Source organism: Oncorhynchus nerka, linkage group LG10 (genome assembly GCF_034236695.1).
Source record: "Oncorhynchus nerka isolate Pitt River linkage group LG10, Oner_Uvic_2.0, whole genome shotgun sequence".
Lineage (NCBI taxonomy): Eukaryota > Metazoa > Chordata > Actinopteri > Salmoniformes > Salmonidae > Oncorhynchus > Oncorhynchus nerka.
The window spans coordinates 23,897,361-23,913,426 of record NC_088405.1 but is presented as its reverse complement, the minus strand read 5'-3'; the positions used below and the strand labels follow the sequence as shown (position 1 = coordinate 23,913,426).

General features: G+C 40.7%; 2 protein-coding genes across 2 annotated transcripts; both read left to right on the top strand.

Annotated features, from left to right (window-relative positions):
• Positions 1-4,273: 4,273 nt before the first annotated feature.
• LOC115136511 (D(1C) dopamine receptor) lies at positions 4,274-5,488 on the top strand. Its single transcript, XM_029672086.2, has one exon. The coding sequence runs from the start codon at positions 4,289-4,291 to the stop codon at positions 5,486-5,488; it is 1,200 nt and encodes a 399-aa protein (XP_029527946.2). The 5' UTR covers positions 4,274-4,288.
• A 7,645-nt stretch (positions 5,489-13,133) lies between these two features.
• On the top strand, positions 13,134-14,968 carry fgfbp3 (fibroblast growth factor binding protein 3). Its single transcript, XM_029671904.2, has 2 exons — positions 13,134-13,258; positions 13,954-14,968. The coding sequence occupies exon 2, from the start codon at positions 14,061-14,063 to the stop codon at positions 14,691-14,693; it is 633 nt and encodes a 210-aa protein (XP_029527764.2). The 5' UTR covers positions 13,134-13,258; positions 13,954-14,060; the 3' UTR covers positions 14,694-14,968.
• Positions 14,969-16,066: the final 1,098 nt, after the last annotated feature.

Below are 16,066 nucleotides of genomic sequence, written 5' to 3'. Positions count from 1 at the left end.
ATTGCAATACATGTTCATATGAATTAATTGCCTTTCACAATGCAATGCTCTCTTTTACTTTTGATATGATTCTCTTCTCATTTGTTAAAATACATTTTACTATTACTTAATTCGACTGCTCTTAATTGATAAGCCTGTAGATTTTAAACTGGTTTGTCTACTACAGAGTTTGAAAAAACACCAGTCTTAACATCTGGGAAGAGGCAACTTCGGGATGCTGGCCTTCTAGGCAGTTCCTCTGTCCAAAGCCTATGTTCTTTTGCCCATATTAATCTTTGATTTTTATTGGCCAGTCTGAGAATTGGCTTTTTCTTTGCAACTCTGCCTAGGTCAGCATCCCGGAGTCGCCTCTTCACTGTTGACGTTGAGACTGGTGTTTTGCGGGTACTATTTAATGAAGCTGCCAGTTGAGGACTTGTGAGGCGTCTGTTTCTCAAACTAGATACTCTAATGTACTTGTCCTCTTGCTCAGTTGTGCACCTGTGCCTTCCACTCCTCTTTCTATTCTGGTTAAAGCCGGTTTGCGCTGTTCTGTGAAGGGAGTAGTACACAGCGTTGTACGAGATCTTCAGTTTCTTGGCAATTTCTCGCATGTAATAGCCTTCCTTTCTCAGAACAAGAATAGACTGATAAGTTTCAGAAAGTGCTTTGTTTCTGTCCATTTTTATCCTATAATCGAACCCACAAATGCTGACGCTCCAGATACTCAACTAGTCTAAAGAAGGACAGTTGTATTGCTTCTTTAACCAGAACAACAGTTTTCAGCTGTGCTAACATAACTGCAAAAGGGTTTTCTTATGATCAATTAGCCTTTTAAAATGATAAATTTAGATTAGCTAACACAACGTGCCATTGGAACACAGGAGTGATGGTTGCTGATAATGGGCCTCTGTACACTTGTGTAGATATTCCATTAAAAAATCAGCCGTTTCCAGCTACAATAGTCATTTACAACATTAACAATGTCTACACTGTATTTCTGATCAATTTGATGTTATTTTAAATGGACAAAAATATGTGGGTCTCTTTTCAAAAACGAGGACATTTCTAAGTGACCCAAAACTTTTGAATGGTAATGTACATGTGGGTAGGAGTAAAAGTGACTAGGCAATCAGGATATATAATAAACAGAGTAGCAGCAGCATATGTGAAAGTGTGTCTGTGTGAGTGTTGCGTCAATATGCATGTGTGTGTGTGTGTGTGTGTGTGTGTTAGCGTATGTGGTTTGTGTGTGTGTGCGTTGGAGTGTTAGTGTAGTATGTGTGAGTGTGTGGGTAGAGTCTAGTGCGTGTGCATAGAGCCAGTGCAAGGGAGTCAATACAAAACAATTAAAGATAAATAAATAATAAAGGGGTCAATGTAAATAGTCTGAGTAGACATTTGATTAGCTGTTCAGCAGTCTATGACTCGGCAGTAGAAGCTATTCAGGTGCCTTTTGGTCCCAGACTTGGCGCTCCGGTACCGTTTGCCATGCCGTAGCATAAATAACAGTTTATGACTTGTGTGGCTGGAGACTTTGACCATTTTAGGGCCTTCCTCTGACACGGCCTGGTATAGAGGTCCTGGATGGCAGGGAGTTCGGCCCCAGTGGTGTACTGGCCCGTACACACTACCCTCTGTAGCGGCTTGCGGTCGGATGCTGAGCAGTTGCCAAGCGGTGAAGCCAGTACACCACTGGGGCCGAACTCCCTGCCATCCAGGACCTCTATACCAGGCCGTGTCAGAGGAAGGCCCTAAAAATTGTCAGTCATGAGTCCAGTCAAGATGCTCTCAACTCAGCTGTATATTTTTTTCTTCACAACTGTTTTGTTTTTTTGGATCATAGTAGTTCCTTAGTGATATGGACACCGAGGAACTTGAAGCTCTTGACCCGCTCCACTACAGCCCTGTCGATGTGAATGGCGGCATATTTAATGTGGTCTCAATCAAATGCTCCATAACCTATAGCATGCCTGGGCAATTCCAGTCCTGACTACAATAATCACCTCATCATGATCTTCAGTTTAGAATGCAATTTGATTAAATCAGCTGTGTTTGCTAGGGATGGAGAAAAAGTGTGAAACCAATCAGGCCCTCGAGGACTGGAGTTGTCCACCCCTGGCCTATAGGCTATGAAGTGCATGCTCAGAGAAGCACAGTTATATCTCTAAGATAGCTATTCGGATGGTGTAAATAAAATATTCCAACCCTGAGCCCCGTCCTGCCCTGCTTTTGCTGATCAAAAACAGTTGTGTGCTGCCTAAGAAATAGCTGTGCTTTGTAAGCCATAAGTGGCATTTCAGGAGGCTTCTTCCGAAAATAATTTTTGATTATGCCTAGTGCAGAAAATGCACTGTCCTGTTCAGTTTGAGAAGGAAAGTACGAAGATGAGAAGGAGGACCCGGAGGTTCACTTTGATAACTTGCTACTACAATAATTGATTTGATTAAAAACAATATGTTTTATTAAAAACAATTATGTCCTAATGTTTATATATTTCTTAATTCCCTTTTACTTTTAGATCTTTGTGTATTGTCAGATACTACTGCACCGTTAGAGCTAGGAACAAGCATTTCGCTACATCCACAATAGCATCTGCTAAATATGTGTATGTGACCAAAACATTTTGATTTGATTTGATCTTTCTTGCCCATCATGCATTTATCAGAGTTATTGACCTCACAATAAACCAGATTGCATTGTGGTGCTGAAACTTTTGCGGCAGGTAGCCTAGTGGTTAGAGTGGTGGATTAGTAACTGAAAGGTTGCAAGATCGAATCCCTGAGCTGACAAGTTAAAAATCTGTTGTTCTGCCCCTGAACAAGGCAGTTAACCAACTGTTCTTCAGCTGTTGTTGAAAATAACAATTTGTTCTTAAATTGACTTACCTAGTAAAATAAAAAAGACACAGCACAATCAAATGGATAGCTCATGTGCTGAAAGTAGGCAAATATGAGTAAGAATTACTAACCTCAAGAGGGCTTTGTGTTGGAGACTATTTCTTCCTATTTAAGTGGGCTAAATCAGGTTCACACAGTGTTTCTTGGTAGTCTTAAACAAATCTACTTTGAAACAAAAGTATACACCTCACACACATGGTTATGGACTTAAAAAGAAGACACATGCACCTTATCAGATATAGAGTTCTGATTATATAAAGTGATCTTTAACAGCACCTTTTCCCACGATGCTTTATGCTAAAAAACAAGCTGTAAAATACCCAGGAAAGATGTGACTCAGATGCATGGAGATATAATTAGTTTGTTTCTTTGAAATTCAGAGGCTGAGCTACAACCTTCTATATCCAAGGAGACAAATACATTGACTTTGCTTGGAAAGTAATCTAATTCTGTCACTATCAGTTGATTAAGATATTCCCTTTTTGTACAATAAAAGATGCTAAAACCCAGACAGCTTTTAGGGAAACACGTGTGACCTTCTCTCGTTGGATTAAGCCACAGAAGAAGATTAGCTAGCAGTTAAAGCTTACATTTTTTTTCATTGGTAGGTCTACTCTGTCTGGGGTGAAAGGGTAGGCCTAACTTTTGAAATGTACCATGCTCAGATTCCTAATGACTTCTCAAATGTAATTATTTGCAAACAGGGACAGTTTTGTTGCAAACATGACACACTGATTTGGCATTGGAGAAATATGATAAGATGAACACATTGTCCTATCTCTCCGTCCATTCTTAGCCTGTAATTTTGATAATTTGTGTAGTATTAAAAGAGATTCTGCTAATATGTAAAATGATGTAGAATTGCATGAAATGTTTGGGAAACCTGTTGTAGGATACAGATATGTCTGCCAATATACTGGATGAGCTGACCACTGGTGCTAATTTTGTTGGTTAGTGTCATCCTTGAGATGTCCATACCCCTTACCCATACCCAACCCCCTTTACATTGCAACTTCAATGGGGTGACGTTAGAGTTGGGACGTTCCAAGGATACCGTTTAGACTTTTCAATTGTCTCACCTGCTATGAGTCATAGCCTATCACGAGAGAGGGAAGCAACCGATAGTTTTGGACGTTTTCTGTAGCCTCCTTTAGTCCATTTGAATTGATCAGGTTTTGGAAGCTGTCCGCTATATGAAAATAAAGACAGTGAACAAATACGTGGTTCAATGTGAAATCGAAGCGTTTCTACCCAAAGACAGAAAAGTGCAAATGGAAAACTATACTGGAAATGAAACTCAAGTTCGTTCGGAATCGGACAGCACAGACGAGGAGACTGGCGGGAATGGCGTGCGCGCGCTAATTGGATGCATTTTGTTTCTCCTCATTGTGTCGACACTGCTGGGGAACATGCTCGTGTGCGCTGCGGTAGTTAAATTCAGGCATCTCCGGTCCAAGGTAACCAACTTTTTCGTGATTTCTCTGGCGGTGTCTGACCTCTTCGTTGCCGTCCTCGTGATGCCATGGGAGGCAATATCTGAGGTGACTGGCACCTGGCTGTTTGGTAGATTTTGTGGCATCTGGATAGCTTTTGACATAATGTGCTCGACGGCATCTATTCTTAATCTGTGTATCATAAGCGTGGACAGATACTGGGCTATAGCTAGTCCTTTTAGATATGAACGGAAAATGACCCACAGAGTTGCATTTATCATGATTGGAGTGGCGTGGACGCTGTCAATTCTCATCTCCTTCATACCTGTACAACTGAACTGGCACATGGCCGACGAGGAGACGTCAGCGGGAAACTTTAGTAACCACTCTGAGAATTGCATAGCAAACTTGAACAAGACCTATGCTATTTCCTCATCACTGATCAGTTTCTATATCCCAGTGGTTATCATGGTTGCCACTTACACTAGGATTTACCGTATTGCGCAAACGCAGATACGGAGGATATCCTCCTTGGAGAGAGCCGCGGAGCAAGCGCAAAATAACCAACACCCAAACGTTTGCGCCCACGAAAACGCATTAAAAACGGCTTTTAAAAAGGAAACAAAAGTGCTAAAGACCCTCTCCATTATCATGGGAGTTTTTGTGTTTTGCTGGCTGCCTTTTTTTGTCCTAAACTGCATGGTACCTTTCTGTGACCCTCCGTGTGTAAGCGACACCACGTTTACAATTTTCGTTTGGTTTGGTTGGGCCAACTCTTCGTTAAACCCTGTCATTTACGCATTTAACGCGGATTTCAGAAAAGCCTTTACAACTATTCTGGGCTGCAATAAAATTTGCTCAAGCAATACAGTGGAGGCTGTTAATTTCAGCAATGAATTGGTCTCCTATCACCACGACACAACGCTCCAAAAAGACGCACAAGTCTTGATGGCTACACAGCATTCTCACGCAATCCCGAACGTGGGAGAGGACACAACCCCACTGTCCGACAAAGTTTCTCTTATCTCAAACGCATCTCGCAATCACAAGAACACGTTGCTGCCAGCCATCGTCCAATTCCAGTGTGACGGGGAAATTTCACTGGATACCATAACGCCATTTACTTCAGCCGGAGCCATGGAATGCGACTCAATCCCTGGTCAAATCCACGATTAGAATCTTGCCCAATTAATTGTAGGTTATGATTCATTGAAGTATTGCATTCTTGATTTGTTTATTTTAAATTATATTTTATTGTAAGATCATTAACTTATTTTATGCCGTGCGTAAGTCCGTGCGTAATGCTAGCTTAATTATCTCACTGATCGGCATCGATTCATTTATGCTGTGATTCTTTTAAATAGGCATGTCTTGATAAACGAAGGAATTCACAAAGAAATGTTAGCCTAGTTTTAGTCTTGCCACTACACACATTTCTAATGAATGGGACACAATTGAATGAATAAGCGATGTTGTATTGTACGAGAGGATATCCATGACATTTTGATTGTGAATGCATTTTATAGTCATGCCAAAATACTTGCTTTAATTCATGAGAATGGTGGTGGTATTTCGGTAGTCAAGTAGCTATCAGACATGGGAGTAATCTATTTATCAGCAATATTGGTAAAATAATTATTCACAAAAAGGCAATGATTTTGGTATAAGTTGAAATGTTTAATCAGATATATAATAATAGAAACATAACTTGACATTATTATGTTGTGAAAATAGCTGTAAAAATGTCTTGAAATCTCTTTGCCACCTTTTACTAAAGTTAAGTCAAGTCATATTTTATTTAAAGTACATTTCACAATGTCTCAAAACATTCTAGAGAAAATGAATGACAAAATATAAAATACAACATTTGTAAATTTAATATAAGTCGAAAAAATATGTAGAACAGATTATGTTCTCGCCATGTCACTTCACTATAATTGTATGATGCATCTTTCTTCTGTATAGTTCCTGACAACACCATGTAACCCATGGTAACTGAACCACATCTTCCCCTCTGATAATTGCATCTATTTTTATTTTATGATTATTTTAGTGTCTTAAGCTGCTCTGCAGTATTGGGAGATAGAAAATAGTATAGTGAGCCCTAATCCAAACTCCAATGTCCCCAAATGTTATCAAAATACATTTTGGAATATGATCTAAATGATCTCCCCTCAAAGCCATTGCTTCCTATGAATCTAATATGAACACATAGGCCTATGTTTTATAGGTGTTGTAGCCTACTGTTCCAAAAATGAACACATTTCACTTCACATCTGTTTAAAAAAAAATACTTCAGATTCCTGAGAGCATCAAATTACACCAGCGCCCCTTTCATCTTCACAGGACAAAGGGTTGAAAAACAAAAGTAGCAGTATCCAGGACACTGACCTGGTGAACCACATGGCAGGTGTGTGGAGTGGACTGCACACACACACACACACACACACACACACACACACACACACACACACACACACACACACACACACACACACACACACACACACACACACACACATACACCTCCCCTTGAGACATTTCAGAGCTTTCCAAATGGCTGGCCAGGATAGTGGTGGTGGTGGAGTGGGGGTTGATCAAAATATAGTGGAGGCTGATATTATATCTGAGTGCATGCCTGTATTTCCCCCCCAAAAAGCCTCAGCTACTGTAATGTCATACTACCATCTCATGTTATTAGTGGTGGTATTTCAGCATATTAATATGACATTATCCTCCTCTCACCTCCCCTTCATTTAGCTTTCCAAATGGCTGCAGACATTTAATGAGACATTTCAGAGACCGTAATTAGTTTTACCATTTTGCAGTTTGACATTTTAGCATGGACTCATGCAGTGACTTGATCAAAATATAGAATTTTAAAATCTTATTTTTGGGGGTTTTGAATTACCACTGATATTATATCTTTAGGAAGAGCACGTGGAAAACGAATTTAGGCAAAGAGAAACAGATAAAACATGCATACCTGAGCATATATAGCCACACATACAATGGTGCACACACACACAAACTACTTTGTAGCTGCTCTACCTTCTTAACAGCACTATCAACAAGGCAGGAGGAGAGATTGACTTCATCACTGCTTGTATTTATGAGAGGTATTGACATGTTGAATGCACCAAGCTATCTGTTTGAACTACTGGCGCACATCTCGGACACCCATGCATACCCCATAAGAGGTCTCTTCACAGTCCTGAAGTCCAAAACAGACTATGGGAGGTGTACAGTACTACATGTAGTCATGGCTCTATGGAAATCTATTCCACATCAAGTAACTGATGCAAGCAGTAAAATTAGATTAAGGAACAGCTCAAAATAAACCTTATGGAACAGCGGGACTATGAAGCAACACAAACGTAGGCACAGACACATGCACACACACACAATAACATACGCACTATACACACACGTACACATGGATTTTGTTTTGTAGATATGTGGTAGTGGTGGGGTTGGGGCCGGAGGGCACACAGTGTGTTGTGAAATCTGTGAATGTATTGTAATGTTTGTAAAATTGTATAACTGCCTTCATTTTGCTGGACCCCAGGAAGAGTAGTGGCTGCCCTAGGCAGCAGATAATGGGGATCCATAATAAATGCAAATACAAAACTGAAAGGTTGCTAGTTCAAATCCCAGAGCCGACAAGTTGAAAAATCTATCGATGTGCCTTTGAGCAAGACACTTAACCCAAATTGCTCCAGGGTTGCTGTTGATAATAGCTGACCCTGACTGTGATCCCACTCAGAGTGTGTCTCAAGAGAGAGTTGGGATATGCAGAAAACACAGGACAAATATAAGCACCCACCAAATTATTATTATTATACACACACTTCTCTCTGTGCCCCTTTGTGTCTAATGAATCCCTACACACATAATTTCTAAAAACATCTGCAAAATAATCAGGTCCAATTTATGATTGTTATAATAAACCTGAGTATTTCACAAATCTAAAATTAACCAGTCCTTTGTATGATTTTTATCAGTTACCACCAAACTTTCTCTCTCTCTTGCTCTCTCTCACTCCATTTTATTCATTGACTGTAAATATGTGATATTTCTATCGTTTCACAAGAACACTGACCTTTAAGACACAGCTCACATGGTACCTGTCTGAGGTTTACTATACTAAAGCACAGGATGTGTCACGTTCTGACCTTTATTTCCTTTGTTTTGTATTTATTTAGTATGGTCAGGGCGTGAGTTGGGTGGGCAGTCTATGTTTGATTTTCTATGATTTGGGATTTTCTATGTTTCGGCCTGGTATGGTTCTCAATCAGAGGCAGGTGTCATTAGTTGTCTCTGATTGAGAATCATACTTAGGTAGCCTGGGTTGCACTGTTTGTTTGTGGGTGGTTGTCTATGTTGAAGGCTTGTTTCAGCGCAGCTCGCATTAGCGTCACGGTTGTTATTTTGTTTACTGTTTTTGTATAGTGTTTCTGTGGTCAGTTCTTTCTTTAATTAAACATTCAACATGAACACATATCACGCCGCATTTTGGTCCTCCGATCCTTCTCGCCTCTCCTCTTCAGATGAAGAGGACGACCGTCACAGGATGTCTGCCTGCATCAGAAAAGGTGACCCCCCACTATCCCACCCCGAAATGACAAAAAAGATCAATGAGCTGAAATTCTGTCCGAGGATAGAAGCTAAAGTGCTATGTGCTGCAAAGGTTCATCAGCTGTAGAGTTACATTCTGAAAGTGCCTGTGCATTTGAACAATGTTACATTTATTTGGTGAAACATCTCAGGCCAGTCATGAATAAAAATAATTGATCATGTCTCGGAATGAGGTTGTATCAATTTAGACAGTCCATCACAATGGTGCACAGCCACAATGTTATTTTCAGTCTGTTTGGCTCTATGGGAGATAACTAAAATACAATTAAGAAGACTATTGTCCAGAAATATCCTTTCATCTTGTAATCAACTAGACCATTCACTGTCAGTATGAAATCATTATTTAATTTCTGTTTTCAAGGTAGAAATGTTTTAAACACACATGCACACACACACATTTTACCCATACCTGAGGGAGAGTAAGGATTACACATTATGGCTTTGACTGAATTCCATCAGTCCAGAAGTTGCCATGTGTGAGAGTCCCTGTTGTGACCAAACACAGCTAATACTGGGTGACATGATTTCAGCCCGAGGAGAGACTTGCACACGTTGCCTCATCAGAAAATGTTGTTCCATAAAATACCATAGATACTATACTTTAGATGTGCAAACTTATAAAAGGACGTTATTGTTGTAACCCATTGTTGGTGCATTATTTTCCCGATTTAGATGCACTACTGTTCCACTGGATGTCATAAGGTGAATGCACCAATTTGTAAGTCGCTCTGGATAAGAGCGTCTGCTAAATGACTTAAATGTAAATGTAAATGTGTCAGAATGGGAAGGGGCATTAAACCCCTTTCCTAGCTTAAAGACCCCGACTAGACAATCATTACTTCTCTCTGTAGTCGGAATGGTGCTATGCCAGAATGTGGACACCGCGGAGCCGGTGCGAGATTTGGTTCAGAGAATATACCTCAGTCCAGGGATGGGAGATGGAGCTGTACTCCTAATTATCCCAGAATGATGAATTGAGAAGATTAAAATACTGCTAGTTTTTTTATTAACCTGACTTTTTCGTCCGCATGCTAGGCTAGCTAATTCTAAAGCGACCCGTTGAATTCGACAACACTTCCGGTAACTAGGCCCTACTTTCTTCAACGCTAGGTGTCGTATTTTTATGGAATCCAATGGGAATTAGCTATTGCATTGGTGCCTATGGTAGAGCCACCCGTTATGTAGACTGGAATTGTCACCGTTGTTTTCAATGGTAAAAGGCCATTCAGAGAAATCTTCATAATCCACAATCTTTGACTTCAGTCAGGTTTATTTTACATTTACATCGTGTGACCTCCAGCAGAGGCTGTTAATCAGAGGCTTGTTAGCCACTAATTATGGCCAGCCTTATTCTGTTTCCATAATGATGACAAATGGTTTCTCAGGTGGTCTGCTGGGACAAGAGATAGTGGGTGTGGTTGATTATAATCTGTAAAGCCAACCTGATCTCAGGACAATTTGTATGATTTGGGACGTTATTTCTGCCCCTCCATTTAGTATGATGTTATGTGACGTAATATTACGTTGTGTTACATTACGAATGGAATATCGGTCATATAGATTGAAGGATGTATAGTATCATCCGTTATACCCGGTCGTACAATACCATACAATATGGAGGACGTCTTGCTCTGAGGCCAGGCTGCTTGTTGTGTTAGCATTTGTGGATAATGTTAGTGGCTAGCAGGTTAGGTGAAACTAACATATCAGATTAGGCTACTATGGTTAAGGTTAAGTCAAGGATTAGCTAACATTTCCTAAATAGTAGCAAAACGCTTGTGGTTAGCTAAAGTTGCTAATCAGCTAAAGTTGTCCCCGATGTGATTCAAACAGGTGACCTTTGGCTTGCTATACAGCCTTAATCGACATCATCATTGCCCAGGAATAAGTTGTTGAGGTTTAACTGCCTTGCTCAAGAACAGAACAGCAGTTTTAACCACCTTGCCAGCTCTGGGATTTGAACCAGCGGCCTTTTCTAGGCCACTCATCCTCCTCGACCAACATGCTGAATTTCATTTCTGTCTTATGTAATCAGGGCCCGGTTTCCTGATAATGATTCAATTTAGGCTTACAAGTGAAACATGCAGAGAGAACATTCTTTAAGTGTATCATTTTTTAATTTTTTTATTTACCCCCTTTTCATGGTATGCAATTGTTAGTAGTTATTGTCTTGTCTCATCGCTGCAACTCCCATACGGACTCAGGAGAGGCGAAGGTTGAGAGCCATGCGTCCTCCAAAACACAACCCAATTGAGATTTTCACTGGACAGATACTTTAAAACGGCAACATTTTCTCTCAGCCTAGTGGCAAAATGTATTTAGTAGCACAAAATTATACTGAATTATAAATATATATATATGCGCAACATACAATTTCAAAGATTTTGCTGAGTTACAGTTCATAAAAAAATTCCCCCCCAAAATATAGATGTATTTTGGGGGGATCTTCCACTTATCCTTCCACTTACACAGTTTCTTTCAAATACCCCCCCATATACCTCTTAAGAGAGGCATAATAAGTGATGTCAAACTGTGTAGGACTGCAGGAAGTGCGTTTCTTTTTTTTATTCGCCCTTGACACACACACACACCTCAAAAAGAACCAAGTGAAGTGTCTCATGTTATGACTTTAGAATGGATTGACAGTGCCACCATACCAGTGCACTTTTGTCTAGACGCGTGACAGGATAGCAAAGCCAGGCCATCAGTCAGTATGTCTGTGTTCTTCTTTATGCAATTCAATGAAGCAGTGATTACTAGGTGTCGCAATGGAAATTTGTGCTGAGGACAATCTTCATTGTATTTACATACACTATGGTAACTTTGCTGCAGAGCACGGTGCTTCTCCCCTGCTTCACAATTAGATTCCCTCTGTCATTACAGTCCGAGGGGTGACGACAGAGGCACCGCTCGGAGCCTCAATCAGTGTCTAATCACAGTCAATGGTTTCTTAAAGGCAGTCAGCTAGCAGCACATTGATTGCGAACATCTCTCGACAACAATTTAATGGAGATTGGTCTTCTCAAACCTCCCGCCTCGTCAAGGACTCTCTCAGTGTCATCAGCAGAGTGAAGGGAAAGATTATGCTTGAAGGAAGGACAGACAAAAGCTAATAGAATCACATTTCTAGAGAAACGTAACTTGTAGGCCAACTTAACACCCTGTTCACACATTTTGTTTTTGCAGAATTCTGCCGACGTGTGAACGTGTGAATGCAGCAATGGCGTCTGCAATTTCTCTCCTCAAACCCACATGTGTAGGCCTAGCTATGTTGCTGTGTGTCAACGAGCGGTGGCTGTTTTCCCCAATTCAATATGGTGTCTTGCTTGGGAATATTGAGACACTGAATCCCATTCACCTTTCAAGAATAAACACACCACTAGAGGGGGTGAGTGTTGCTCTGTCTTCAGCTGCTTATACTGCTATTCCCTATCCCCCACTATCTCTCGATAAAAGACTGACTATTGGTTGTTGACAAATACAGGAAAAGTGTATTGGGGAAAGTCAATAGCCTATGTTATATACTGAATTAACTGGATAGACGTCTTTGTTAGCAATTAAATAGAAATGGTCAATTAGAATGTGTCAAATGATTTATGAGAAGACTGAGGGGAAGAAAGGGCTCACGGATGTACAAACAAGTTCTGGTTGTGTACATTTGACCACCTGGAAAAACGATTGGACTTGGACACTGTATTGGGCACACAAACATTATCATGTATCATACATGCTAGTGTCAACGCATGCATGGACGCAGGAGACATACACACAATAACCACATAGCTGTTCTCTCTGCGTCAACGTAACTGACACCTCTCATTCTGTGCCAGCAAAGAGGGGAGCATGAGGTATACAGAGAGTACCACCGAGGGTCTAGGTTGGCATGGACTCAGCCTCTGGCAGTGGAGTGGAACACATTATCACTTAGTGTGAGCTTTTAAGCCTTTGGCCATTCATTTGCCAAGTCCCCACAAGTGACTTTTTCTCACAGTGTACATTGTCTTCTTAGCCGTGAAGAGGGGGTGTGTTGGGTATGGGTGTGTGTGAGGCAACACGCCATGACCCAAACTCCACCTCCCACCCCAGCCCCACACACAGATAATACAGTCTTTAGGCAGGGGGTTGAGAGGGGTATTGTTACAGTAGGAGGGGGCCTGCTTAAGGGAGGTCTGGGCAGACCCATTTATGCCCTGAACACTCCCCTCTCTACCCCTCCCCATTCTCCTTTATCCTTCTATAACCCTTTTTTTACGCAAGCGTCCCGGGACCCCGCATTTTGAATAGAAGCAAACACTGGGTCTCCACATGGTAAGTGCAACCTTTAGATACCAAATACCAAATGTTGAAACTGGAAATAATTTGATTAGTACAATTTGTTTTTACAGGCAGGTGGACTGTATGCTTGCTGTGCATGCATATTTTTTTCATGTTACTTGTAAGTAAAAGAATTCTGAGCCGACTTGGGGGTGTTTGTTTTGGTGCATGTCTTTGTTTTGTAGCAGTATATTGGATCACTCCAATATGGTTTCCTTCGCAAGGCAGGATACACTCAAAGTAAGGATTTTCAGAGTAGTCCTGTGTAAAAAGCATGAGCTGATTCTTACAAAAAAATGTATACGGATTAGTCCCGTGTACCAGGTAGCAATGCAGTTTTGGGCTGACCCCAAAAACCTGCAGCTATCTATAGCTTAGAGCTGAAGCTTTCCTCCCTTATTGATTTAATGAGGTGTAAAAAAAATGAAACAAATTATATTATGATTAATTTAAAAGGTGCACTGAAAATAAACATCATAGATGTTGTAAACGTAACATTTGATATGAATGTGTTTTTAGTTACACATTTTTGCACAGCTTTTTGGGGTATTCTAAGCAGGGAACATAGCAAAATGTAGTGAAATTTCTCGTGTTTTTATGAAAAGAAAGAGAATGGGTTAACTATGTAAGGTGTGTTTAATTCACTCATGTTTCACTTTGTTTTGCCTCTCCTTTTTCACTCCCTGCAGGTATTTTGATTGTGGCGCGTCCGATTTTCGTTTCATTCGGGCGTGCTACTGATGCTTGGCTGCATTTGAATATAGAACCCTTCAAGTAGCAGTAATCACCCCGAGCCATGATGTTCCTGTGGCTTCTGTTGTTCCTCCTGTGCCTCCCTGTCCTGCCCAGCACTGAGGCCAAACGCCAGAACTCCGACAACAAGATGTCGCAGCCCCCACCACCACCACCAGCAGGCAAGAAGCCCAAGAACTCTGTCCCCAGCTCAGGAGGGTTCAGCACAAAGGGTGGCCACAACTGTACTTGGGATACGTCCGGGGAGGGAGTAGTGAACTTGCTTGTCAGCTGTAGATCCGAGGAGCAGACCTACTGGTGCCGCTATACTGGACAGCCAGACCTGTGCCAAGCCTACAGTGACAGGAAAGCACAGGTCAGGCATTGGAAACAATTGGTGGGCAAGCTGAAGAAGAGGAGGAGTGCGTGCGACGGTGAAAAGGTGCTGAAGACCCGCTCATGCAAGGCCCCCATGGAGTCGCACATGAAGCTCAAAGAGAAGGGGAAAGGCAGAGGCAAGAAGGATTCAGTGCCCCTGGTTCCGGAAATGGTAGAGAAGGAGGAGAAGAAAGAGGATAGGACTCCGTTGTTAGAGGAGAGGGATGGGGAGGTGAACGACATGGAGCCAGTGGAGAATTATTGTGCCGAGGGATGGCATTCTGTCTGCTCATTCTTTGTAAGTTTTTTTGAAGGTTAAAGTCTTTGTAAGATGAAAAAGGGACAAAGCTGATGAACTCACCTCTGTATCCGGGCTTACTTCTTTGCTAGGTAAACAAAAATGTTTTTGTATAAAGTGATATAGAGCCTAAATATAGGCTGCAGAGATTTATTTGTGTTTATTTTATTGTGAAACTAATCTTATTTTCTACAGACAATATTTGCTACTGTTCATTTGTAGTCACTAGACTTGTATCAGATTTATATTTTTTAACAAAATTCTACCTGTGAATAAACATACCGTACTATATAACCATTTAACAGTTGTTCGACTCATTTAATAAATCAACACAGATGACATGGTTCTTTTTTTACAAGTTGTTAATTAGTAGGACTATATGGATGATATAGTTGCCTGGTAATTCTATTGTCTATTATATTTGTGCTATTATAAGTACTATTCCAGGAGCTGAGGAAATACAGTAATACTGTATTCAAAACACAATAATATTGACCAGATCTTTGTGCTGTAGTGTTTACACTTGATGATAACAAATCAATTGTAATCAACATGAATAGGATAATCATGAGAACCTTTCATGTATTTTCCACCTAGTTCATCCCTTAAAATTGTTGCAATCCCAGCTACATATTAGTTGCCAGAAAATAAATAATCTCTCGAGCCATCGTTTATTTTTCTTTACCAAAACTATGTCAACATAACACAGAAAATGCAGTTCTTAAAAATTGTCCACCCTGCTGATCAACAGATTATTTTCAAGTCTTTGTAAGTAGTGAAACGTAGGGTCACGTCTGAGACCTTGTGAACAGAACTTAGAATAGACATAATGAAAGGGTTAATTGAAAATATATCTTGGGAACCTGTTGTGATCCGTTTCTGAGGTGATACTGACATGTCTCCTCTTGTGACACATTGAATATCCACATTTTCCCAATTGATTGCATGCTCTCCGTGAAATAAATCAGTATTGTGACTACAGTAATAAGTGGATGTTTATAAATAGTTCCCCGAAAAAATCTAAAAGTACAATCTTATTTATCTGTGGTTCTATCATGACTTTCTTATCCATGGTTGGATTGAGATTATCTTCATGAGACAACTCAGTGTGGCAGTCAATTGAAATACTGTCTGTCTGGTCCAGAGTTGCTTTGTGTGTAAGCCATTGTGTTATGTGGTAGACAGTGGCCACAGTCCACAGACAACACACATCCCATTGTGAGTTGCCAATGCTAGCAGATGGCAGGGGGTACCTCCTGGCACTATATTGGGTCCCACACTATTTTCACATTAGCCTCAGTTACAAACAATTCAATGAAAGAAACAAATCGTTTTTTTTTTTGTGTTGTGACAGGGATAGAAGTCCAGCTAAGCTGTTTAAGTCTCCTATTTTG

Bases quoted from the DNA above. Each gene is read 5' to 3' on its own strand.
- fgfbp3 (XM_029671904.2), top strand. From the start codon at position 14,061: ATGATGTTCCTGTGGCTTCTGTTGTTCCTCCTGTGCCTCCCTGTCCTG.
- LOC115136511 (XM_029672086.2), top strand. From the start codon at position 4,289: ATGCTCGTGTGCGCTGCGGTAGTTAAATTCAGGCATCTCCGGTCCAAG.